At 39.3% G+C, this 27,866-nt stretch overlaps 1 protein-coding gene across 2 annotated transcripts in view; it reads right to left on the bottom strand.

Moving 5' to 3' along the window:
* The window catches only part of IQGAP2 (IQ motif containing GTPase activating protein 2), a 293,990-nt gene that overhangs the window by 48,183 nt on the left and 217,941 nt on the right, over positions 1-27,866 (bottom strand). Inside the window, exons 15-20 of one of the 2 annotated variants that reach the window (XM_067731039.1) lie at positions 19,069-19,236; positions 13,599-13,741; positions 11,585-11,755; positions 5,434-5,517; positions 4,221-4,292; positions 3,486-3,555 (exon numbers count right to left, since the gene is read on the bottom strand). In XM_067731039.1, coding sequence (XP_067587140.1) covers positions 3,486-3,555; positions 4,221-4,292; positions 5,434-5,517; positions 11,585-11,755; positions 13,599-13,741; positions 19,069-19,236 — 708 coding nt within the window. The remainder of the gene's footprint in view (positions 1-3,485; positions 3,556-4,220; positions 4,293-5,433; positions 5,518-11,584; positions 11,756-13,598; positions 13,742-19,068; positions 19,237-27,866) is intronic. The other variant, XM_067731040.1, reaches the window with a different exon arrangement.

The raw sequence follows: 27,866 nt of genomic DNA, 5'->3' as shown, positions 1-27,866 counted from the left end.
GCTCTAAGAGCTTGTGGCTGAGCCAGATAAGAGATTTCTGTTCTTGCTGCAGGAAGCAGAAAGAGGTGTTTTTTTTTGTTTTTTGTTTTCCCAGCCCAAAAGACCTTGCGGAAGGAGCAAGAATTAGGTGAAAGGTGAATTAGAAAAGGTCAGTCAAGGGAGACCTGTAAGGTCTAACAGGAGCCAACAGAATGACAACTGGAACACATGTCCTACTTGGCAGAAATGAAGCAATTTTAGAAACTGAATTGGGTCCCCGTCCTTTCAGGATGGACCAGGGAGGGCATTCAGCACCTAGGAGACCAGGCTCAGTTGTTGAGAGGAATACCTATATAAAGTCTACAAGGGCTTTCCCTTAGTGCCTTGAACCTTAATTGTGCTTTAATTCTCTTGCACTGCGACTTTGAAAAAACAATTTTTTTTAAGGTGTGTAATGAGATCTACTCTGGGTAAAGAAACTACCTGGACCTTCAATGCTGAATGATTAGACACAGTAACAAAAAGATGACTTGAGAGAGCCCAGTCCAGTTGTGGCGGCCTCAACAACCATCCTCTCTTTTACTTCCAAGGCCCTACTCAAGCTTCCTTATACCTCTGTTTAGTTCTGTGGTATCTTGACACTTAAGGAATACAGAGCTCAACCAACAACACAATTAACAGCATGAACTCATCATGAACAACCAAATCTAGAGTCATCTGTATTACTGTTGTTCCCCATCGGATGGTCTTTATTGGTACTTGTGAAAGAAAAGCCTTAGGAAGCTTTAGTGGTCCAATTCTGCTTCCAGGCTCAGAATTTACTGGATAATAATAGCTCATATTCCACTAGATTCCAAGTCACCTCGGATCATGGACCCCTTTCTTCCTGATCACTGAAGCATACATGAATTTATTTTCCTTCTATTTCAGCAAAGATGTTGCTGATGACATGACCATTTCTGAAACAGCCTGAGCCACACACCAGAGCTCATTCATGTAGCTGAGAGAACATAAGCCACCGCATTTGTGTCTAAAGTTCTCTCTCCTGGCTCTGAAAAACTGTGTATCATTTTATGTGCTAACAGGCCTGGTAGAGACAAATTACTATTTTAGCTTTACTAATTATTATGGCTCAAATGTAATAGTTCCTCTATCAACAGTTGGCTTTTTGGCATCTTCATGATATCTTCATACCACTTGGTGGTACTTTCATTTCAGGAAACCACACAACTTAACAGTCAGCACTTACAAATGGCCACATTACGGTTCCAGCAACTTCTAAACCTGAATGCGTTCAGTGCCTTTCTGGAGGGAATGGGTGAAAATGAATCATGACAGACTAATAAAAGTGATCTGTTTTTCAGCTGAAAAAAATGCCTTTGTTTTATGAAGATGCTGAATTGAGAAAGAAATGAAAATCTACAGTTCAGTTACCACAAAGCCACCCTATTTGCCAAAACCCAGAGCAGTTCTGATCTGATTTATTCACGAACATAGTTTCTATCTGCCTTCTATGCTTTAACAGGAAATCACCTAGATTTTTTTTTTTTTTTTTTTTTTTGCGGTACGCGGGCCTCTCACTGTTGTGGCCTCTCCCATTGCGGAGCACAGGCTCCGGACGCGCAGGCTCAGCGGCCATGGCTCACGGGCCCAGCCGCTCCGCGGCATGTGGGATCTTCCCGGACCGGGGCACGAACCCGTCCGTGCCGATGCAGTCCCCTGCATCGGCAGGCGGACTCTCAACCACTGCGCCACCAGGGAAGCCCTCGCTTAGATTTTTAAACTGGAATTTCTTTTATCTTTGTAACTTAAAAAAAAAAAAAAAGTAAGCAAGTAACAAGCATCATCACGACCACCTACAAAAACATGTTCCCTAGAAGGAAACGAAAAGCAGCCTGTGTTTGTTTGGAAAACTTATCCTTAAATTACCTATTTTAGTGTGTTAGGGCTCAGAAAACAAACCCCCTATTCAGCTTCCTTATAAAAAATTAAAGATTATCTACCAACTAAGAGACGAATCTCATCAATTCCAAAGTGGAGCAGTGTGGCATTGGAAAGACTGGGGACCTTTCCTCCCTCAGTTTGCATGCTGGATTCCGGAATCTAGTAGAATGAGGTAGTATCCAGAAGATTCCACGGGCTTGAGGCAGAACCTGGGCTCTGAGGCTGCCGGATACTTTTCCTTAACAAGTACCAGGGAAGATCTTTCTTAGGCCATACACTTCACTCCATAATTCAGACAGACTTTTGACAATAAAGCGTGTTGGCGAAACTACTTAGTAGCACTGTGCTAGGAACATTACTGAACAGTTGTTTATTTCCTCAAAAAAAAAAAAGTAAGAAACAAGGCAGTTAGAACATAATGGCCATTTTCATTACTAAAATACACACTGATTTGTTTTGGCTTCTCAAAACTAATCTTGAATGACCTGAATATTTGAAGAATTTAGGCAGTACTACTAAACTTATCAGCAAGCCCTTCTCGACTTAATCTAGGACACGCTCTTTATTACATGTTCTTGTGATAGTAAGAAGGTTAAAAATTTAGCATATAAAGAATGATCTTCACTATGTAAAAACAACAACAACAACAGAATGACAAACATATGCAGAGCTGAAACTGAAAAAGACAGCACAAAATGTGAATGCTATTTCTGGGTGATTTTTATTTTATTTTGCTGTTTTCAAACTTTCTACAAATGGCGTATACTATTAGTATAAGGAAGATGATTTAAAAAAACCATAGGTACTGTGAGAAGTCCAGAATGAAATTATAGGAAGATGTTTGTAGTTATCTTTGGGAGGTGAAACTGTGTGCTTTTTCCCTTCTTATTCATATTTCCAAATTTCTTATACGACTATGTTTCATTCTTAAAATGAGAGGAAAAAAAATCACAGGCCAGGTAATAAATTAAACAGTATTCAAATTTAAGTTAATCTTCTGGCTCTTCTGCATTAGATTCCTGCCTCTAGCTCAAATTTAATATAAAAAATCAGTATTTATACCAACTGCATTTTTAAAAAATTGAAGTGTAGTTGATTTATAATGCTGTGTTAGTTTCAGGTGTACAGTGAAGTGATTCATATATACATATATATATATTTTTTAATATTCTTTTTCATTATAGGTTATTATAAGATATTGAATATAGTTCCCTGTGCTATATGGTAGGTCCTTGTTGATTATCTAGTTTATAGATAGTAGTGTGTATACGTTAATCTCAAACTCCTACTTTAACCCCCCGCCCCATGCAGCCCATTCCTTTTGAAGAAGAAATCACATCTACTGCATTTACCCCACTCCATTTAGATAGAAGGGCCCACTTCCTGTCATCACATCTTCCTTTGTGTACTGGTTCAGAGCCTGGGGCCTGAAATGGTCAAAATCTACTGGAAATAACGGGCATCCTCTGTTTTTGGAGCCGCCACTGAAGTGACTCAGATGGAAATAACTTGTCCTTGCCTGGTTAATAAGGGATACTTTGTCTCAGAATGCTCCCACTTACCCAATGTTTTGTAGTCATCTCTAGCTTTGTTTGCTCTCAGTAGAGACTGTATTTTCACAATTTCATTGTTCTGCGAAAAAAACAAGACCAGTCACAATCTCCCAGAGTCCCATCTACTCCACTATTTTAGAATTTAGAACTATTTAAGGAGTGACAGCGTTTTCAAAAGGGACACTATTTAGAACTGATAGTATATAGATGTGGTGTAGTCAATGTTTATTTTTGCATTCTCTTTGAAGAAAGGGGCAAACAAGTTAGCTAAAATATAAACAAGATTGCAAAGGGACCGTTTAAATAAAGAGATTTAAAAAGGGAAGAGAATTTTACCACCAAATTTAGTTGGTCCAATCTATGTTCACATATCTATTCTTCAAAGATCCTAAAAAAATTCCTCCTGTGGGTGTCTATTTAAATTACTCGGTTAGCAGTAATAAGCACTTTACAAGTAATGTTGGAAAGTTGAATCTTTTCTCCCTGGCATTACTAGCCCACATCAGTTTTCTCTCACCCATTTCCTTTCCAGTTCTGAATGGTGAAGTCTCACTCTGAACCTGAGTTCTGAATAAAAAAATGTAAGAAGCCTCCAAATGGTATCACATTGAGTTCTAAAACCTATTTTTTCCTCCTAGTGTTCATTTCCACCATTTAATAAAAATCATTCAATGCTAACATTCAACAAAGTATTCATTTAGTTCATCCTCAGCCAGGATAAAAATCCACATGCGTGTCTCTTACATGATCTCTGAAATACTTCAGTCGTGAGAGGTAATTCTTTCGTGCTGTTACCATCCGGAACCAGGACTGAATCTAAAAATAAGTTAAAAAGAGAAATCCAGGCAATTACCAGATAACCTTTCATATCTCTTTATGGAGTCTTTTAAAAATAATATTGAGAGATAATTTGATAAAAAAGTAAAAATTAGCAGCCTACCAACTAATGAACATCTAAAGCCTAATCTTCACCTTCCACTTCCTTCGTTGCTTTTTCTCCTAGGGGTTCAGAACATGTTACACGTTATGGTGGGGAAGGTAATGTAGCTCTTTGTACTATTTGGCTTTAATCTCAGTAAATAAAAGCCAAGCAGGCAAGGCATTTTGCTGAGAGTTGCCACGGGTCAGGGGATCAAATGAAACCAAGTTCAGGGTCGCTTCCCACATCTCTTAAACGCAGCGAATATTCTTTAGGTCTTTACAGGAAAACATTTCAAGAGGTCTCACGAGGGACCAACTGTGACCCATGGTTTTCTGAGCGAATAAGCATGTGTTCCAGGGTGAGCAAAGGACATTTCATTCAGGAGCTAGTAATGCACAAGGGGTCTAGACCATGTCATTCTTTGTCCTCACAGTTTAAAAAGTCTTCACAAATCTCATCTGATTCCCATCTCTCTCCAGTCCCACTCTTGTGACTCTGATCTGGATTTCCAAGTTTCTACAAGTTCACTGCTGTACAGTTCTTTAGTTTTCAGCTTCGAGACAGTGGGCACTCCATTGCGTGTTCTTTCTCTAAGCTCGGAGCAACCAGCCTTGCTGGGAAGCTGGGTTAGACCAGCCCACCACCTAAATACAGGCCCTAACTTAGCTCTACTTTCTCTTGTCATTGGCTTTGCATTTGCGTTACAACTAAGGTCTGCACTGTTAAATTTGAGCATTCTAAACATTATTAGCGAAGACCATAAGAAGAACATAAAATAAAACTGGGTTTCCTCCAGATTTTAAATAATCAATTTGGACTTGTTAGAGAAAGAGCATATATTATAAAGGACCAGAGACAATAGAGTGTTTTCATGGACTTGCTTGAAGATGATCAGCTAAGTGAGTAGTGGAGGTATGACTCAAACCCAGGACTTGCTTCTGATGTCAAGGCTCAAACATAGTCTGTCTTCTAGAAGCAAAACGAAAATGAAGGGAAAAGTTTAAGTCAAGCACTAAGGTAGGAAAGGGTGTTTACCTTCACAACAGAAGGAATATTATCAATGAACATTTGTCGCCTGTGCATATAGGAGGCCCGCTGTTTATGTCCCTTCCAAAAAGCCTGTGGAAAATAATGAGTTACAGAATTACTTACATGTAACAGTTTATTTTAGAAAGTGCAAGGACGGAGTACATCTCAGGAGACACTGAGTTGGGACAATGTCGGGGATCCTCCCTTCCAAATCTCATCTGGACACCATCCCTAGGGGTGGACATTAAACTGGGCAGAGCATACCAGCTCACACCTGAGGCTTGCCCCAAGTTTGGGAAAGGAATTACCGGGTGGAAGCCCAGTTTCTGGTTTGAAAGTTTAATTTTACCAAGGCCCTGGCTGATAAGAAGTCATAATAATATGGAATTGCCCTGAAACATACAAACAGATCAATTGGGTGCTGGTATTATTTGGTAACAATATAAGATGCTTCAAAATAATGACTAGTAATTAGCTTTCCTCCAACAAGTGGGCCACTGTGATCCAGACTGAAAAGGAAGATGACTCTGGATCCCTGAAAATAGGAGTACTGTGACTGACCTTTTATTATTGCATCTATTTTTACATAAAGTTTAACGAGGCTTCATCAACATAGCTTTACAAGGTTATCACCATCAAAGAGAACTTTTACAGGAAACATTTGCAAAAAGTGGACACAAACTGGTATCTTTAGAATGATAAATCCATAGCTGTTAGAAAGTTTATTCCAATTCATTTTTGAGAATCTTTTTATTGAAACACATCTTTGTAATTCACTCCAATTCTCTGATTTTGTTTTTCAGGTTAGAAATGAAATACAAGTTCTGTGTTAAAAAGGACAAATACAAAAAATTCAAGTTTGTTTTTGGCCTCGCAGCACAGCTTGCAGGATCTTAGCTCCCTGACCAGGGACCGAACCCGGGCCACGGCAATGAAAGCGCCGAGTTCTAACCACTGGGACACCAGGGAATTCCCCAAAATCAAGTGTTTTTTTTTTTGTTTGTTTGTTCAAGTTATTTTTTATAAATTTCTTTTCACATCTGCATATATCAATCTACCTCATTCCTTCTTTTTAAAAAGGTATGCGGAATTTTATTGCCATTTAAAAAATAATATACTTTTTGGTAATGATTCAAAACAAAACAGTCATGATGGAATAAGTAGCCAACTGAGTACTTGCTCCAGACTTCCCCTCTTAATTTAAATCCCTAGAAATGATAAATATGCTTTTTAAAAAAACTTAATTTTGAAATAATTATCAACTCACAGGAAGCTGCAACAGTAATACATTGAGTTCCATGTACCCTTTTATCCAGCTTCCGCCAATGGAAACATCTTACAAATATGCTTTTAAAGCAATCCATCATAGTGCTAGAACACAAGAAGGCATATGGGTCAAAAACTATGAGGGATCTTGGAAGAGAGAAGGTAGCTTGAATTGGCTGAAACAGGGAACCACAGAACACAATTCTACAAATACTGGGAACCTCTACAAAAAATGTGAGATGGCTCTAAGCTTGAGAGAGCCTTGAATGTCAGTCTGAGAAATTTTGGGAAAGTTGTCACATCACTCATTGCCAAGCAGTGAGGGGAATAAAAGCATAGATGGAGAGTAGGGATTGGGAAAAGTATAAAAGAGTTAGCCTTTTTGGAGGGAATTTAGCAGTATCAAATTTAAAATTATTTAGCGTTTCACCCAGTGTTTCTAATTTTCAATATACCCAGCCCAAGGAAATATAAATACCTGTGTAGAAAAACAATATATAAGGATTTTTGTTGCAGCATTGTTTGTAATACCGAAAATATGTAGAGAACAGAATATTGACAAATAGGGAAACGGGATAAACTGTGATTGCGCTCATACTAATGGCAATCTAACTAGTAACTTATTTGTCATGATGGGTCTCAATGGTGACTCGTGTTTTTGTGGCTAACACTGTTTTAAAGCACAGAGGTGCAAATGTGCCAATAATATTATACATCCCATTCCTTGATCCAAATTGAAAGGTAACCAAGATACTGGGATTAGCTCAATTTCTCATTCTGTGTTTTTGGAATTATCTCAATTCCAGAAACACTATTAATCTCTATTAGCTCAGATTCTCAAAGATTCTGGATAAGGAATCTGTTGTAGTAACAGAAGATCTAATACTGAAGCATGTTTGCATTAGTGGAATGAACCCACTTGTCCGTTTTGTACTGTTTTTAATGTCCTAAGGATTCAGCGCTCACCAACAGTACTTTCCTGAAGATTTCATTTTGTATTTCATCTCTTTAATGATTACGTAGATTTGTCTGGAATCTACATTTATATTTTTATTGCTACCTTTCCAAACCAAGGCAACTTGGCTGGGTTTTGAAGTTTTGGTCTATAGAAGCAGAGTACTACAGGCTTCCTATTTTATTTGTCAAAATTTAACATTCTTCTTTTTTAGTTTGTAAGTTTTAGTTTTATTAGGATTGGCTTTTCTCATTCTGTGCTAACAGCACAACTCCTGTGCAAGGCCCAGAGACTGCAGGCTCTTCTAATTAGAGGCTCTTTATTAAAAATAATTATAGGTATAAAGTTGGGAGAAAGGTGCTATTGATAAAAATGCAAAAGGAGACAGAATTCTAAACCATAAAGCCATTTAGAAGTAGCTTTTTATAAACAATTAGAGACAAGGCGCTTACCAAAACATCAATCTCTCTCTTGACTGGTATGAGAACTTGCGTGAAAATTTATAATAGCCATGTTTTTGTTTTGTTTTTTGTTACCATAAATATATTTTCTGTGCAATTCAGCTGTAACAAAGGACTTTCCCAAGATACCTAGACCTCAGAAGATACTGTTTTGTTTTATAGATTCTAATTGTCAATCTCTAGAAAATCTGGCTTGCTACATTGGTTGCCTCGCTTGATAATTGGGCACTCAGGATAGTAATATTCAAATTACCAACTTCTGAAGCACAAATTCTGTGATCTCTCTGTTAGCCAAGAAAACCCTAAATATTGGCCTCTTTTCCCACTCTGCCTAAGGCTACAATCCCGCAACCTGCAAGAGTAGTCAGTTACATTCAAACAATGTAATGAAGGACTGTCCCATCAGGTCACCCCCTTCCTCCCGGCCCCAGATTCTGCCACAGCTCCTGACAACCTGCACTTGCTTCACAGAAGCTTGTTTCTTTTTCTTTGCCCCCATGCTTGTGGCACTCTCTGACCTGAAGTTCAATAATTTAGTAATTCTCAGGGCTAAGTTTTGGTATTTCACTATTATGCTTTTTCCTACAAAGTGGCATTTCAGCGTTCTTCAGTTCAAGGAAAAAAATATTGTAGCTAACTCTTTTTTCCTGTCTTGATTTTTCTGATCTCTTCCTGGGCCAACCAACCACCTGGATGTTGGATCCCCACTATCTGCCCTCTGAGTCACGATCTCTACCGCCTCATCACTTCGAACACTTGTTGAGCACTTAACAGCTGCATACTGGGCAAAGTCTGTTATGTGTATTATCCCATTTAATCCCTACCACCCTGCGATAAAATGGGTATTATCATCTTCAGATGAGAAAATGTATTTTAAGTCATCTATTCTTAGCTTTTTCTGTGGTTTTTCTCAAGTTCTCCACGCGTTTCAATCGCTTTCAGTGTCTGTTCTACATTCTGCAGTTATAAGTTCATTCCCATTCTAGGATGTCATTTTTCTTCCTCTCTGTAGCTACGGGTTATCTTTTCATTTTATCATGCTGTCTTGTTTCATCAAGTCCATGCATCTTATTAAATTTCTTAAAAGCATAAAGCAGTTTCAGTATAAACATTTCTACTGTCTCCTGGAATATGAGAATCCTTAGATGTTAATTTATGTTTTACAACTTATATCCATTTTTCTTTTTTTTTGGCTATAAAATTTTCATTTTTGTTTGAGATTTTTTTCTGGCTCTCTTCTTAAATGTTGGCCATTTTTTCAGGGCTTTCTTACTGTTCAAATATAATATGGTTATAATAGATTCTCATTACCTTCCTCTGTGTTTACTTGGCCACCTTCTGAGTTGTCTGAGACAAAGGATTGGCTAGTGATGACATACACTCTCTGTACCATATCTAGCTCCTTGGGAGGAGACTGTCAGTGGTAGCACAGCGGAGCTGGGGTGTGTTTGCCCTCAGCCTGGGAGCTTTTTCTCTGAATTTGTTGAGACTACTGTGTCTGGGGTTGATGCAGCCAGCTAAGAAGTTTGAGCTGTTCCACGGAGGGGAAATCTTCAGATTTGACATCATTCCCCTAATTTGGAATGAATCAGCCACTTCTGCAAAAAATGAGATTAGCATGATGCCCTTTGGTTCATGGTCTTCTGGTTTTCTGGGTCAGACCACATTCATCTCTAGGCTATAGCCTGACTTTAGACCTCACGTCCTCCTTGTTAGAAAACTGTCAGAAGCAGGGGGAAGGAAGTCATCACGGGGTGACTTCATAGTGTAATGGCTTCTTCTTCAATACTGCTGCTTCCACGGAGGTGGGGAGGAAAGGCTCCAGGTGACTGTTTCCATCTTTTCCCCAGCTCTCTCATGATTTTAGCCCTGGGTCCTAACATCAGGCGGATTTTATACTAGAGGGCTCTGTAGAGTGTCTTCCAACTATAACACAGCTCTGGGCAGACTGGAGAGCTTGAGGTTGGTCCAAATTGTGTCACACTGGCTAACACTCTTCGAATTCTGTGCAAAAGTAGAGCCTCAGCATCAGTGTAGATGATGTTATACTTAAGATTTTGTTCACTTCCTGTGTGTTTTGTCTACCATTTATTTAAAGAAGGAATAAACTGGAAAACTTACGGGTTCACCTAGAAAACTCCTTTGAGTATCAAGTTTTTTTTTAAAATTTAGTTATTTTATTTATTTGATTTTTAGCTGCATTGGGTCTCTATTGCTGTGCACGGGCTTTCTCTAGTTGCAGCGAGTGGGGGCTACTCTTTGTTGCAGTGCATGGGCTTCTCATTGGGGTGGCTTCTCTTGTTGCAGAGCACGGGCTCTAGGTGCGCAGGCTTCAGTAGTTGTGGCTCGCGGGCTCAGTAGTTGTGGCTCGCGGGCTCTAGAGTGCAGGCTCAGTAGTTATGGTGCATGGGCTTAGTTGCTCCGCGGCATGTGGGATCTTCCCGGACCAGGGCTCGAACCCATGTCCCCTGCATCGGCAGGCGGATTCTTAACCACTGTGCCACCAGTGAAGCCTGAGTATCAAGTTTATAGAAGAAGTTTCTTTTAAAAAATTAATCATTCCTGCCTTCTAACATCTTAAGCTCTGAGCAAACTCAGATATTTGAGCACCTATCATATGCAAGACACAAGAATACAAAAGTTTTAAAAACTCATCTTCTGCCCTGTACAATATTATAGTTAGGTGGGGAAGCAGATCAGTACACCAATGATCACAAAAGAGAAGCCCTTCAACTTACAACCTTTCAATTTTGGAAATTTAATAGTTACTGGCCAAAGCAAAAAGCCACCAAACTATGCTCATCAACAACAGTATCACTTTGGATGCAGAAAAAGGAACAAACACACAGCCTTTTGGAAACCAGCGTGGTGGTTGAGAGAGGATGCTAGGGGAACACAGAATAGAAACATCTAAATCTAGCAAGTTCCTCTCCTGCGAACCAGAACATTCGGACAAGTCATGCAAGCTTAAGAAGAAAAAGGTTGGGAATGAGGATGCCTCTTGCAGGCCTGAATGAAGAAGGAGATTATATAAGAGGGAAGATAGCCTCAGAGATGCTACATTTATTTCATGAGCTATTCTGTTCTTTAGGCTACAAGAGTATAGAAACTCAGACGCCACTCAACATCCACTAACCACTAAGAAACCAATTCAAAAGCACCTGAGGTCAGACAGTAGGTGATATAAGGATATCCGCCTTTTTAGAGAAACAGGATTTGAACTCTGATCTCAGGTATTCCCCTGCCTCTGAGTATTCACAGTGTCCTGAATACTTTCCAGAAGACCACAGGTGAAAAATCATCCAACATCCTTCCCATCTCAGAGTCTTCAATAAAGTAGACTCAGGGGCACTGATTAAGAACAAAATCTGCAGTCACATTTGTTTATTAGAATGCTGGTAGTTGACTGTCCTGTTATCAAATAACATTTTCATGGAATGAGTTTTCTGTAACGAGTGGTAGGTGACTCACATACCTGTATTTTGATCACATGCTCTTCTTGTTCATACAAAAATGATTTCCTAGCTTCATACTCTTTCCTAAGGAGGGGTCCTGAGGTTGCGGCTTGAAAGCGCAGAAGCATATCTTCGGTAGCAGACCACATCTTCTCACGAATGTAATCTGCTGTAACTTCCTCAATAATGTCCTGGCAAGAGATATTTCTTATGGTTACACTTCACACATCAGATGAAAGGAGCATAGAGAACAGCTTCTGGAAATTTTAGCTTTCAGAAAATGATCTGCATAGCTCTTTCTGGCTTGGTGTAAAAAAGATCTGACCAGAGCCGAGGGATGAACTGGCTCAGCTTCTCTCTAGTGATACGGTTCTGGAATCCTCTAAACTTTGTGCTGAGATGGTATGAGAATGAGGTTGAATGGTCTCAGGATTTGGAGGTAGCGGTGTATAGATGATGCTGGCAGGGACCAGGCAAGAGGCCTGATCTCCTCAGAGTGTAAAAGAGACAAGGATGATTACAGTAAGAGTATGCATCACCTCCTCCCTCTCCTGAGGGAAAGACTGCAGTGCCCATGAAGTCCTTGGGCTTTTCTTGCCCAGGCCAGAGGAGGCAGATCCCTGCAATGAGTAGGGGAAAACTCAAAATAAACTTGGGAGAAAATAAAAGACTTGGAGCAGAAGAAAAGGCGGTGGGAGAGGAAAGATAAGTGCTATTGAGGGCAGACAGGGAAACCTAGATGAATGAGAAAAAAAGGAAGAAGGGGGATTGTGAGAAGTCTTCATGTGGACGATGAACTGGGTTTACTTTTATGTTCTTTGAGAGACGCAAGCAAAGACTGGACTAGCTTCTATGGCGGATGTCTCTTATCCAGTGTGACTGGACTCAATGGATGGTTAATTTAAACAATTAAAAGTGAAATCATATAAAAGATGCATAAATACTTTTAAGGAGACATATGCACATTCTTGAATAAATTCAGTAATTTCAGATTGACTAGAATTTTTTTTTGTTTAACAGCATAGACCCTCCACTTTTTATTAATCCTGATACTCCACTTCACGAAGTTACACCTAGGGCATCTTTGGATGCCACATGAGCAGTTCTGGCTCTGATTTAACCCTTCAATGCTGCTTCTTCACAGTTTGACATATCCTTTCAATGAGCGCATACGGTTTTTAAATACTGGCCATAATTTCATTTTTCAACAAAGCAGCACTAATAGTTCATTTCCACAGTGCCATTTTCCTATAAACTCTGGGAACTTTACACATTTGAAATTAGTTAATAAATATGTTTTTCACTATCTTCTTGTCATTCAGGATTTCTGTGGCATTGTCATCCCCAAGCCAGTTTTTTTCTCCGAGTTTTGGTAAATACCGCACCGGTGATTCTGTCCACAATACTGCTGCCCTGCAGTATCTTTGATGCTGGTGACTGTGAACAGTTTTATAAGATCTACATTTGTGAGTTCTATTTTTTTCAAGACCAAACTCAATTATTAGAAGGATTTTCTCTTTAAACTACAATGCCTGGATCAAAGCGCGATTTTCACATCTTCCGGGTCCAACTTTTGGTCTCAAGTCCAAAGCAATCTTGGTGAACATTCCTTCAAGAGTATTTCTCCTGGGGAAGCATTATTCACTTTAATGGACCTATGCATCTTTGTTATAGGTTGAGGTTGGGGGGAAAGAAATAAGACATTTTGAATACTTACAACCAAGGAATTACCACTAATTGAGCTTTGGTGTCAAGGAAAACCTGGAGATTGATTTCTTAGGATAATCTCTCATCCTAAAGAAGCTGAAAGAGCTTTATTCCCCTAGTGCTGTTTGGTGTTGCTCTGACACACGGAAAACATTCTAAAAGTCAGTAACCATGCAGCCACATCCAACTGTAGTTCATGAAGACTTTACTCCCTATCCGGTCTTCAAATAAATTAGTTCTTCCCATCAATTCCATGATTCAAAAGTAGAAAAGCAATCACATTTATCTTTATATAGTACACCTTCTCATCAAGCACCAACGTCCTACCTCAATTTCTTTTCCCATGAGCCATGATTCTTTAAGCAAGCAGGATTCAGGTGCGACCCAGGAACTCTCTTTTGAATCGATGTTGTAGTAGTAATCATATTTCTCCTGCAGGTTGAGTTTGAGCCACGAACCTTCAGTAGACACTAAAGAAAAAGGTTTGTTAAATTCCAGAGAGGAACATGGAAACTTTCAATATTAATGTAGTTTCTTCAATAAGTAAATCAATTGAATGAATATGCTTTTCACCAAACATTCAGACAGTGTGTTAAAATCATTAGCGAGGACTCATTAAAATGGAATGAATTCTATGTATTCAATGGCAGCTCCCTTCTAAGCCAAAGAAAACGGAGGAGAGAGTAATGTCTAATGCTGGTTCCGCATACCAAGTTTTTCATGAGGATGAAAAGAGTTGCAAATGGCCAACAAGAAGGAAAAGCAAACAAGGATGGATACCCCAGGTAGATGTGGATAGCAACACAAGGAGACAGGGGAGACGGATGAGGAAGAATCGTCTTTATTTAGAAAGGCTTCCAGCAACTTCTTTGAAAAGGAGTGACCTACAAGGGCTGTGACCCATTATTTAAGGAAGACCCATTATTATTATTTTTTAAAATTAATTAACTAATTAAGTTTTGGCTGTGCTGGGTCTTGGTTGCTACACGCGGGCTTTCTCTAGTTGCGGTAACCGGGGGCTACTCTTTGTTGTGGGGCATGGGCTTCTTATTGCAGTGGCTTCTCTTGTTGTGGAGCACGGGCTCCAGGCGCACGGGCTTCAGTAGTTGTGGCTTGCGGGCTCAGTAGTTGTGGCTTCTGAGCTCTAGAGTACAGGCTCAGTAGTTGTGGCGCACGGGCTTAGTTGTTCTGCAGCATGTGGGATCTTCCCGGACCAGGGATGTAACCTGTGTCCCCTGCACTGGCAGGCGGATTCGTAACCACTGCACCACCAGGGAAGTCGCGAGAACCCTTTATTTAATGATCTGCATTAAACCAAAGCAGAAGTGACTCATCTTTGCAGACAACTTTATTCAAAGCACAAAATGGCATACACAACCTCTGAGGTCACTAAGCAGGGAAAAGGAAAATTCCTGGTCCCTCTGACTCATCTTGCTCTACACAACCACACAAAAGCAGAAAAAAAATGTTGAAAGAACTTAATTTTGTGGGGGGTGGGGTGGGCGTGGGGTGGATACTAGAAAAAAACAAAACAAAACTATGGCAGTCATGGCTTAAATTGGCCAAGAAGAATATCTCCTCATGAATTTATGTGCTATACTTCCTATTTAGCAAATCTGTTTATTTTGTTGAATGGTTATGATTCTTGTCCCAGATCAGAGAGCTAAAAACAACAATAAAACAGAAACTTCTGACCAAGCTAAGCCAACTGATGCCAAGTGCGCATTAGAGCAATTGCCTTTATAGGTAAATCAAAATTTGACTGAATTTCCTCAAAGAATATTTAAATGGATTCAAATATCTAAGCAGAGATAACTTTAAGGCGTGTTGATTTAATGTGTGTTGATTCTTTATTTGGTTTTGATTCTTTTTTTTTTTTTTTTTTGCTGTATGCGGGCCTCTCACTGTTGTGGCCTCTTCCGTTGCGGAACACAGGCTCTGGACGCACAGGCTCAGTGGCCATGGCTCACGGGCCCAGCTGCTCCGTGGCATGTGGGACCTTCCCGGACCGGGGCACGAACCCGTGTCCCCTGCATCGGCAGGCGGACTCTCAACCACTGTGCCACCAGGGAAGCCCATGTGTGTTGATTCTTTACTTGGCTTTTAATGCCCCTCAACTGTTCTGTCAATGCCCAGGAACAGAGATATATCTCTCTCCAAATGGGCAGTCAGGCAGTTGTTATCTGTTTAGAAATGCTGGTCTACTAGAAAATATATTGTATAGTCAAATTAGGATGATCACAAGTAATCATTATATTTTCAATCACCAACAGTTGTCAGATTCACAAGTGCTTTCAGAATAATGAAAACCCTTTCTAAGGCAACTCTCTCAGTGGGAAGGAAAGAAAGCAAATAAAGATGGTGAAAATGGGTATGTTTTATTTTCATAAGAACTGAGAAGTAAAAAGTTCTTAGTTGGTTAAAAGCCAACCACATTGGGACTTGCCTGGTGGCACAGTGGTTAAGAATCCGCCTGCCAATGCAGGGGACACGGGTTTGAGCCCTGGTCCAGAAAGATCCCACATGCCGTGGAGCAACTAAGCTATGAGCCACAACTACTGAGCCCCCATGCCACAACTACTGAAGCCCGCATGCCTAGAGCCTGTGCTCTGCAACAAGAGAAGCCACCGCAATGAGAAGCCCATGCACCACTGTAATGAAGAGTAGCCCCTGCTCGCCGCAACTAGAGAAAGCCCGTATTCAGTAACGAAGACCCAATGCAGCCAAAAATAAAAATAATAAATAAATAAATAAATAAATAAATAAATAAATAAAAAGACAACCACATTGGCACTGTAAGGGTTATTTGAGTTGGGATGTCAGTGGATAATAGAAAAAGAGAATTTTATCATTTTCACATCAAGTATGAGTTTAGAGTCAGATCAAAGGCTGAGGAGGGCATCTCCAGAACAAGAGAAATACAGTTGGTTTGTTACTTAGGGAAAAGACTAATTACGGGCCTTTGAGGAATCATACAAGAGAAAGATACCCGTGAGTTAAGAGGTGGTGAGCATTCTATAAGGAAGCATACTTTCTAGGTGCCTTCCAGACAAAATCATACCTATATAAGACCTAAACTGAACAATAAGGCTGAGTGATCTACCAAAGAGTGAACACTTGTTTGGGAAAAAATAGACATCCTAGAATCAGAGGTGAAAGAATAAGAATAAATCATCCCATTCACTCCCCCAAATAATGTTCACAGCTCTATTGGAAATGAAAGTTAGTCTTTAGTTGGCTAGAAAGTTTTTCCTCTTCCTTCTAGAACAGGAGTTGGCAATCTTTTTCTATAAAGGGCCAGAGAGTAAATATTTTCAGTCTTGTGTGCTACAGGTCTCTCATACAGCTACTTGACTCTGCCAGTGTAGCATGAAAGCAGCCAGAGACGATATGTAAATTAATGAGTGTGGCTGAATTACAATAAAACTTTATTTATAACAACAGGTGGCAGCCCAAGAATCCACTAAAAAACTATTAGAATAGATGAGTCCAGGAAGGTTGCAGGATACAAAATCAATATACACAAATCAATTTTATGAAAATATGCCCACACAAAAGCTTGAATACAAATGTTTACAAAAGTATATGATTCAGGATAGCCAAAACTGGAGAAAAAAATCTAAATTCTATCAACTGATGAATGGATAAACAAAATGTGGCATATTCATACAATGGAATATTATCAGCCATAAAAAGAAATGAAGAACTGATACGTGCTACAACATGGTTGAACTTTGAAAACATTACACTACGTGAAAGAAGCCAAACACAGTATGATTTAATTTATATGAAATGTCCAGAAGAGGCAAAATCAGAGAGACAGAGAGTAGATTAGCGATTGCCTGGGGCTGAAAGTTGGGGGTGGGGAGCAATGGGTAATAGGTAAGGGGCTTTGTTTATTATAAGGAAAAATATCCTTTATTAAAAGGCAAATTAACTAGTGGTGGTGTTTTTAGTGTTAAGTAAAAACTTCTGAATTTCACACCTTAAAAGAGTGAATTTTATGGTATGTGATATATCTCAATAAAAAAATCAATTATATTTCTATATGTGAGCAAGAAACAACCCCAAAGTGAAATTAAAAAACATTTACAATGGCATCAAAAATAATAAAATACGTAGGAATAAATGCAGCTAAAGAAATGCAAGCCCTATACATTGAAAACTACAAAACATTGTTGAAAGAATTAAAGACCTAATTAAAAGCAAAGATATACCATGTACATGGATCAGAAGACTCAATATTGTTAAGATGGCAATATGCTTCAAATTGATCTACAGCTTCAACACAATCTCTAACAAAGTCCCAACTCTCTTTTTGTTTCCAGAAAAAAATGAATCTAAGGTATCTCCTATGTTTCTAAATTAGTTACCTCGGGACATTTTTTCTTCACTGACCAGGACATGGCACTTGGGAAGAGGAGCAGGCAAGTTTAGGGAAAAGAAGATACAACTAAGTTTGGGCCAGGATGATTCTGAAATTATGATGGGTCATCTCTAGGAACTCACCCCTGCATAAATACAGTTGTACAATTCTTTCCTCATGAAGGATGAGGTAGGGGCACTACAGTAACTCCTGATGAAGAGTTGTGAAGGGAACAGAGAGAGGCTCAAGGGTGATCAGGTGCCAAGTAGGAGATGGCCAGTAGCCCCGTTTCCATTTCATTAACAGAAAATTTGTGGAATTGGAGGGTAGAATTCCCAAGTGAGAAATACATCAGACTAATTTACAAGGAAGTACATAGGGTACTTTTGGACAGACTTCCAGTGAACTAAAAAAAAAAATATTTTTTTTTCCTTAAGTTCCACTTCTAAGGCCATATATTGTCACAGCAGTTTCCTAAAGATGAAAAGTACTATGTACATGACCCATGATGTGGTACAAGTAAACACCAGCCTAAGAGTCAGGAGACACCTTGATCCTTGACACTAGGACATAGCAAGTGCTCAACAAAAATCTACTAAAGAGATGATGGATTATCTCTGCCAAAAATTAATCTCCTTGGATTTGTCATTTTCTCCCTCTGTCCAAAATGTCATCAAGATTTTCTAAATCTGAAAAATGAGTCTTAAACTCATGATCTAAAACACAGTTTCCACAGCTAATATTTCATGATCTGCCATTGGATTGTACAGGCCTAAGTATATGCCAAGGCTCTTGGAGACCAATTTGCTGCCTATTTTGTACTTTCAAAATTACTTTTTACTTCCACTTAATATTGTATAATAATGTGTCATTTGTTTCAAAAAGGATGGAGAGAAATATTAGTGTAAAAATCAGTTTGTACCACTAGAGGGATGGCTCAACAGCAAGATCTATAGGAAGCAAAGTCTTCTTTTTTTTTTTTTTTTTTTTTTTTTTTTGAGAAGCGATTCCAGTATTTATTTCATTATGACAGACACTATCAGAACTCCATTTTAGAAGCATGGGGACTCTGGGGCAAAAGGACAAGGATTAAGGTTTGAGAGAAAGACAATAACTCTTTTAAAGGAAAGCAGGAGATGTCTTTGAGGAGGCTACCCTATATCTGCCCTACTTTCTGTAAAGTCTCCTTTAATACTGTATTTTCTCTAGTATATGGCACGCACACACAGCCATCAAGTTAATCACAGCTTTCTAAGAGACAAAAAAGGAAAAGCGACACCTAAAAAATTTCCTTTGCCCGAGATGATAAACATTTCAGAAACGTTCATTTGAAAGCGATTATCTGTCTTAAAATTAAGGTAACACAATACCACAGAAACCATCATATTCAAAATGCAAATTTAGTTTGTGCTAAACGATGAAGAAGCTTACCACTTTTAGATTTTTGCTCTTTTGCCTTCGCAAGGGTGTCATAGTACCTGTCAGCACATTCGGGCATTACATCGTTTGTATTACCAACGGCAGACTTCAAAACAGACAAAATATCACTTTGCTTCTCCTTCTCCAAAAACTGATTAACGTCAACGACCAGTGTAACCCCTGGGTAACGAAAAATAAATGTTTCTGTTAATCGTTATCTTCTACTCACCCCAGAGGCATGCAAAGATATAATTCAACCTTTTAGGAATGCATTGGTATTAAACCTGTTTACCCTTTGAGAGTATGCACTACATACGCCCCAGAGAGTCACCAACTGCTCAGGTGGTTAAGAGGAATAAAATCCCATAGGAGCACTGTTTATCAAAAATCACAGTATTTCCTGGTTACTCTTGTGTGATATCAAGGTACTAGGTTCTGTTCATCGTAGTGATCTGTGAAATGGGGCGGGGGGGGGGGGACACATATTGACAGTAGTTATGCAGCCCTTAAGCAGGTCATTAATCTGTATTTGAGAACTAGCTTTATGAAGACATGTATTTATTTTAGAACAAGTAAAATGCTATCTAAGCCACAGAAATCCTGAAATTCTCTGGTATAGTGCAAGTTTAAGATTGTCCTTAGCAACCTGAACGAATGTTCTAGAAAGGCAATAGGTACAGCTGGTGGATATGTGCAGTGGAGTCCAGAAACTTAATTGTGGAACCAATTTAGACCTAGAAAGCATGTTATTCCATTTCACATTTCTGCATCTCCCCACAAATAAAACCTCACTGGACTCTTGGTTGCCTCAAGAAAGTTAACGGGGTGAATCCTTTATCATCTATTTTAGTTCCAGGTAAGGATATTCTGGCCCAACCAATGGACCTACTGTCTTCACAACCTATAAATGCACTGAGTTAGCAAGGCAGAACAAAAAAATCGGAAGAAACCAGGTTAAGCACTTTCTAGATGAAGAAACATCTTGATGAAAAGAAAGGAGAGAGATGGATTTTTTTTCTTTCTTTCTTTTTAAACACACATGTCAAACTCTGCCATACAAATGCTAAATGGTATACTGCTGTCATCAAATTATGTTCACACGTGCATAGAACTGTGAAGGCTGACGTGGTAAGAAAAACAGAGTCTGACTTTCGACAGCCATGAGTCCACGTCATGCAAATCTCAAGGAGCAGGTGAAGAGTAAAGACCTCCCACAGCCAACTCCAGTTGTTGCTGAACAAAAGCTACACCAGTAGGTACTTTCACATATAAAGTTAATGGGAACAGGTAAGCTGCCCCCCTTTCCTCTTCTCCAGGAAAGCTTTGCAGAACAAGAGGAAGGCAGTACTGGTGTTGGAGATGTCTGTGGTCTGAGAGATGTGGAAAGAACAAGGAAATGACAAAGGATCCTCACGTGAATTACATCCGACAGCTTCATCGAACCCAGGGAAATGCTGTTTTCCTTAAAAGACGGATATTACGCAGGCAAACATTTCTTGCAAATGTATGTATTGATGTGCAAGCAGTGGGTCCATGGGTTAATCTTCCAGATAACTGAAGCTGACTCCTTTAGGTGCCAACCTTCATCTTAACAGAATCATGCGCCACGAAAATCTAAAGCCCCAGTAAAAACCCTAACAGAACAGTTTCTATCCTGCTCATCATTGTACCCACAGTCCCTGGTACGTATCAGGCGTTTAACATTTGCCGAGAGCTGCCAGAACAGTCCTTCATGTCATTAAAATTATACTGTGCTGTAATACGGTGAGTGGTAACTTCAAGGACTTATGGAGGTGTTGGGGCTGCTTTGCTCCTGCACTAAATGGCCTCAAATTCCTCTTTTTAGTTTTCCTCTAACGTCACTGTCAGTTATCACCTCTTGCTCCTGTCTGAGTGCCTGCACGGGGCAGCCCAAACACCTAACTTCCTAGTAGGTCATGGCTTCTGAGCTGGGAAGAGATACAACCAAGAGATTAGCCTTATGCCGAAGATAAGAATAAACAGGCTCAAAGTAGCTGTCCAGGTGGTCCCCACTGAGTTGAGAAAATCAGTTGTAGTCCACAGGCTTTGAGACAGCTATTTTGCTTGCTTTTTTCTTCATCTATGGGTTGTGATTAAGTTCCAGATAGATGAGAATGACAGATAAATGATATCCGGAAAGTCAGGTATGTTTCTGCTATGGAACAAATGAAGAAAACGTCCCCCACATCTCCTAAGAGATCCAAAAATGTGTTTGCTTTACGTGGGTTCTTAGGAGGAGAACGTAAAACATCTTTTTATGTATAAAAGCACAGATCTACATATGGCACATAAAGAGGTAGACGATATATCTGTGGTATTAAAATGTCACGGTAAAGAGCACCATGGGAAAAAAAAAAGGCTAGAAAGATTCCTTAGGGTGCAGTAATGGAAAAAGGCTGAAAAACATTGCTCTAAGGAGTCAAAAAATGGAGAAAACCCTACTTTAAGAAAGCAGGATGCTCCAGTGAAAATGGACATTGGGCCAAAACGAAGGAGTGTTGAGTTACTATGCCCTTTTAAATCTTGCCTGTGGTAAAATACATGGGTCAGCACATTTTCTTTTATCAAATTATCTGGGAGTGGGTTTGATAATTGCAACATGTGATCAGAATCTGTCTTTAAGTCTTCATACAAAGGATGAAGAATGCTTTTAAAAGTAAGATTAAATTCCTTGTTGATAAAACTGGAAAATTCTCAACTCAGTATAAGAATATAGTTGGTTTTATCTTCAGAACATCTATTTGTTGTTATATATCATAGAAGACACTGTATCAACTCTTTCAAGGGATAGGACAGAAGTAGAAGAAAGGATTTTAAATGGGCAAGTGTAGAGTAAAGAATCACACATTTGAGAAAATTTCTTATATTCATAGTAAATAGAAACGTTGAGTCTCAAGAGGATGAACTTAACATTTGCTGCCAAACATAAGCAGAACACAGAATAAAAAGGAATAAAATAACTCTAAACTGGTTTGATCTTTAAGAGAAAAATCATAACCCTTTTAGGCTATTTGAGTGCCTGTATGATAATCTAATTTCTTAAAAGTGTTCCTTCAAACTAAGGCTGCCTTCAGTCTTATATATAAATTTAAATCTCTTGTGTACACAACTCAATTTTATTTTTTTTCTTAAGGATTAGAGTGCTAGATGGGACTTGCCTGGTGGCACAGTGGTTACGAATCCGCCTGCCAGTGCAGGGGACACGGTTCGATCCCTGGTATGGGAAGATCCCACATGCCGTGGAGCAACTAAGCCCGTGCGCCACAGCTACTGAGCCTGTGCTCTAGAGCCCGCGAGCCACAACTACTGAGCCCACGTGCCACAACTGCTGAAGCCTGCGCACCTAGAGCCCATGCTCTGCAACAAGAAAAGCCACCACAATGAGAAGCCCACGCACTGCAACGAAGAGTAGCCCCTGCTCACCACAACTAGAGAAAGCCTACGGGGAAGCAATGAAGACACAGCGCAACCAGGAATTAAAAAAAAAAAAACAAAAAAAGCAAGAAGCTCAAATGACGATTTAAAAAAAAAGGATTAGAGTGCTAGAATGGAAAGACTTCAAAGATCCTAAGGGTATAAAAATTCAGGTTGGAGAAATACACATATTTTTCCAGTCTAAGGAAATAAAAACCAGATGTTCCTTACAGATGCCTGTGACATTTAAAAGCACATTTCTGGAGCAAGACTATGACTTGATACAACAGAATAGATTCTAATTATGTCTTGAATGGAGAGGTTAATGAACTGCATCTTTAGGATCTTAATTTACGTAGGTTATTTATATATGTAGAGTGTTAGCATATCAATCTTTTTAAAAAAATAAATCTATTTATTTACTTATGTATTTTTGGCTGTGTTGGGTCTTCGTTGCTGCGCGGGCAACTCTTCATTGCAGTGGCTTCTCTTGTTGCAGAGCACAGGCTCTAGGCACATGGGCTTCAGTAGTTGTGGCGCACGGGCTTAGTTGCTCCGCGGCATGTGGGATCTTCCCAGACCAGGGCACGAACCCGTGTCCCCTGCATCGGCAGGAGGACTCTCAACCACTGTGCCACCAGGGAAGCCCTGGCAGGCAGATTCTTAACCACTACGCTACCAGGGAAGTCCCTAGCATATCAATCTTGAAGCTATTTTAGATTGCCATGTGAATTTTCTTATTATTCTTCTGTGAAAATAGATGCTTAAAAAAAAAAGGACAACTATCATTTGAGCTAATGTGGGTTCTGCCAATTGCTGAGTATGTCCACTCCATTTATGTATTTTGGACCTGGGGAAATAATCCTAGGGTGGGTTTGAGGCCCCACTAGACCCACTATGAGACGGACCTTAGCAACACCTTAGTGATCATCTGACCTCCATAAGCCCCTCCCCTGACTGGTGGACCACAGTGAAATTTTTTTTTTTTTTTTTTTGGCACCATTGGTGGGCTCGCTCTCTATTGGGGCTAGAATTTATCTCCTGAATTAACTCTATCTCTGGTCTTTACCTTTTCCCCAGGATACATTCAGAATGTAACTGATTCTGAAAAGCAGCCCCTCTGAACCATCTTACTTGAGTCCCAAGCAAGCAGGTTGCTTGCAGGCCCCAGCAGCTCACCCAGCCCGCCTCTCCCAGCCTCCAGGACAGGGACTGTGCTGATAGAAGGAAGGGGGAGTAGGCAGCCTGCACGGGATTTGGCTTGTGAGAGAAATCGCGGTCCCACCCGAATTTCCCCTGCCTTCTTCTGGGGGGTGGAGCTTGCTGGATGTGCGCTCAACACTCTTTTTTTTTTTTTTTTTTTTAAACATCTTTATTGGAGCATAATTGCTTTACAATGGTATGTTAGTTTCAGCTTCACAACAAAATGAATCAGTTATATATATACATATGTTCCCATATCTCTTCCCGCTTGCGTCACCCTCCCTCCCACCCTCCCTATCCCACCCCTCCAGGCGGTCACACAGCACCGAGCTGATCTCCCTGTGCTATGCGGCTGCTTCCCACTAGCTATCTACCTTACGTTTGGTAGTGTATACATGTCCATGCCTCTTTATTGCTTTGTCACCGTTTACCCTTCCCCCTCCCCATAGCCTCAAGTCCATTCTCTAGTAAGTCTGTGTCTTTATTCCTGTTTCACCCCTAGGTTTTTCATGACATTTTTTTTTTCTTAAATTCCATATATATGTGTTAGCATACGGTATTTGTCTCTCTCTTTCTGACTTACTTCACTCTGTATGACAGACTCTAGGTCTATCCACCTCATTACAAATAGCTCAATTTCGTCTCTTTTTATGGCTGAGTAATATTCCATTGTATATATGTGCCACATCTTCTTTATCCATTCATCCGATGATGGACACTTAGGTTGTTTCCATCTCTGGGCTATTGTAAATAGAGCTGCAATGAACATTTTGGTACATGACTCTTTTTGAATTATGGTTTTCTCAGGGTATATGCCCAGTAGTGGGATTGCTGGGTCATATGGTAGTTCTATTTGTAGCTTTTTAAGGAACCTCCATACTGTTCTCCATAGTGGCTGTACCAATTTACATTCCCACCAAGAGTGCAAGAGTGTTCCCTTTTCTCCACACCCTCTCCAGCATTTATTGTTTCTAGATTTTTTGATGATGGCCATTCTGACTGGTGTGAGATGATATCTCATTGTAGTTTTGATTTGCATTTCTCTAATGATTAGTGATGTTGAGCATTCTTTCATGTGTTTGTTGGCACTCTGTATATCTTCTTTGGAGAAATGTCTATTTAGGTCTTCTGCCCATTTTTGGATTGGGTTGTTTGTTCTTTTGTTATTAAGCTGCATGAGCTGCTTATAAATTTTGGAGATTAATCCTTTGTCAGTTGCTTCATTTGCAAATATTTTCTCCCATTCTGAGGGTTGTCTTTTGGTCTTCTTTATGGTTTCCTTTGCTGTGCAAAAGCTTTTAAGTTTCATTAGGTCCCATTTGTTTACTTTTGTTTTTATTTCCATTTCTCTAGGAGGTGGGTCAAAAAGGATCTTGCTGTGATTTATGTCATAGAGTGTTCTGCCTATGTTTTCCTCTAAGAGTTTGATAGTTTCTGGCCTTACATTTAGGTCTTTAATCCATTTTGAGCTTATTTTTGTGTATGGTGTTAGGGAGTGATCTAATCTCATACTTTTACAGGTAGCTGTCCAGTTTTCCCAGCACCACTTATTGAATAGGCTGTCCTTTCTCCACTGTACATTTCTGCCTCCTTTGTCAAAGATAAGGTGACCATATGTGCGTGGGTTTATCTCTGGGCTTTCTATCCTGTTCCATTGATCTATATTTCTGTTTTTGTGCCAGTACCAAACTGTCTTGATCACTGTAGCTTTGTAGTATAGTCTGAGGTCAGGAAGCCTGATTCCTCCAGCTCCATTTTTCGTTCTCAAAATTGCTTTGGCTATTCGGGGTCTTTTGTGTTTCCATACAAATTGTGAGATTTTTTGTTCTAGTTCTGTGAAAAATGCCAGTGGTAGTTTCATAGGGATTGCATTGAATCTGTAGATTGCTTTGGGTAGTAGAGTCATTTTCACAATGTTGATTCTTCCAATCCAAGAACATGGTATATCTCTCCATCTATTTGTATCATCTTTAATTTCTTTCATCAGTGTCTTATAATTTTCTTCATACAGGTCTTTTGTCTCCTTAGGTAGGTTTATTCCTATATGTTTTATTCTTTTTGTTGCAATGGTAAATGGGATTGTTTTCTTGATTTCACTTTCAGATTTTTCATCCTTAGTGTATAGGAATGCCAGAGATTTCTGTGCATTAATTTTGTATCCTGCTACTTTACCAAATTCATTGATTAGCTCTAGTAGTTTTCTGGTAGCATCTTTAGGGTTCTGTATGTATAGTATCATGTCATCTGCAAACAGTGACAGCTTTACTTCTTCTTTTCCGATTTGGATTCCTTTTATTTCCTTTTCTTCTCTGATTGCTGTGGCTAAAACTTCCAAAACTATGTTGAATAAGAGTGGTGAGAGTGGGCAACCTTGTCTTGTTCCTGATCTTAGTGGAAATGCTTTCAGTTTTTCACCATTGAGGACGATGTTGGCTGTGGGTTTGTCATATATGGTCTTTATTATGTTGAGGAAAGTTCCCTCTATGCCTACTTTCTGCAGGGTTTTTATCATAAACGGGTGTTGAATTTTGTCAAAAGCTTTCTCTGCATCTATTGAGATGATCATATGGTTTTTCTCCTTCAATTTGTTAATATGGTGTATCACGTTGATTGATTTGCGTATATTGAAGAATCCTTGCATTCCTGGAATAAACCCCACTTGATCATGGTGTATGATCCGTTTAATGTGCTGTTGGATTCTGTTTGCTAGTATTTTGTTGAGGATCTTTGCATCTATGTTCATCAGTGATATTGGCCTGTAGTTTTCTTTCTTTGTGACATCCTTGTCTGGTTTTGGTATCAGGGTGATGGTGGCCTCGTAGAATGAGTTGGGGAGTGTTCCTCCCTCTGCTATATTTTGGAAGAGTCTGAGAAGGATAGGTGATAGCTCTTCTCTAAATGTTTGATAGAATTCGCCTGTGAAGCCATCTGGTCCTGGGCTTTTGCTTGTTGGAAGATTTTTAATCACAGTTTCAATTTCAGTGCTTGTGATTGGTCTGTTCATATTTTCTATTTCTTCCTGATTCAGTCTTGGCAGGTTGTGCCTTTCTAAGAATTTGTCCATTTCTTCCAGGTTGTCCATTTTATTGGCATAGAGTTGCTTGTAGTAATCTCTCATGATCTTTTATATTTCTGCAGTGTCAGTCGTTACTTCTCCTTTTTCATTTCTAATTCTATTGATTTGAGTCTTCTCCCTTTTTTTCTTGATGAGTCTGGCTAATGGTTTATCAATTTTGTTTATCCTTTCAAAAAACCAGCTTTTAGTTTTATTGATCTTTGCTATCGTTTCCTTCATTTCTTTTTCATTTATTTCTGATCTGATTTTTATGATTTCTTTCCTCCTGCTAACTTTGGGGTTTTTTTGTTCTTCTTTCTCTAATTGCTTTAGGTGCAAGGTTAGGTTGTTTATTCGAGATGTTTCCTGTTTCTTAAGGTAAGATTGTATTGCTATAAACTTCCCTCTTAGAACTGCTTTTGCTGCATCCCATAGATTTTGAGTCGTCGTGTCTCCATTGTCATTTGTTTCTAGGTATTTTTTGATTTCCCCTTTGATTTCTTCAGTGATCACTTCGTTATTAAGTAGTGTATTGTTTAGCCTCCATGTGTTTGTATTTTTTACAGATCTTCTCCTGTGATTGATATCGAGTCTCATAGCGTTGTGGTCGGAAAAGATACTTGATACAATTTCAATTTTCTTAAATTTACCAAGGCTTGATTTGTGACCCAAGATATGATCTATCCTGGAGAATGTTCCATGAGCACTTGAGAAAAATGTGTATTCTGTTGTTTTTGGATGGAATGTCCTATAAATATCAATTAACTCCATCTCATTTAATGTATCATTTAAAGCTTGTGTTTCCTTATTTATTTTCATTTTGGATGATCTGTCCATTGGTGAAAGTGGGGTGTTAAAGTCCCCTACTATGAATGTGTTACTGTCGATTTCCCCTTTTATGGTTGTCAGTATTTGCCTTATGTATTGAGGTGCACCTATGTTGGGTGCATAAATATTTACAATTGTTATATCTTCCTCTTGGATCGCTCCCTTGATCATTATGTAGTGTCCTTCTTTGTCTCTTCTAATAGTCTTTGTTTTAAAGTCTATTTTGTCTGATATGAGAATTGCCACTCCAGCTTTCTTTTGGTTTCCATTTGCATGAAATACCTTTTTC

This window comes from Pseudorca crassidens, chromosome 3 (genome assembly GCF_039906515.1).
Source record: "Pseudorca crassidens isolate mPseCra1 chromosome 3, mPseCra1.hap1, whole genome shotgun sequence".
NCBI classification, from domain to species: domain Eukaryota; kingdom Metazoa; phylum Chordata; class Mammalia; order Artiodactyla; family Delphinidae; genus Pseudorca; species Pseudorca crassidens.
This window is presented reverse-complemented; position numbering and strand designations above follow the sequence as displayed.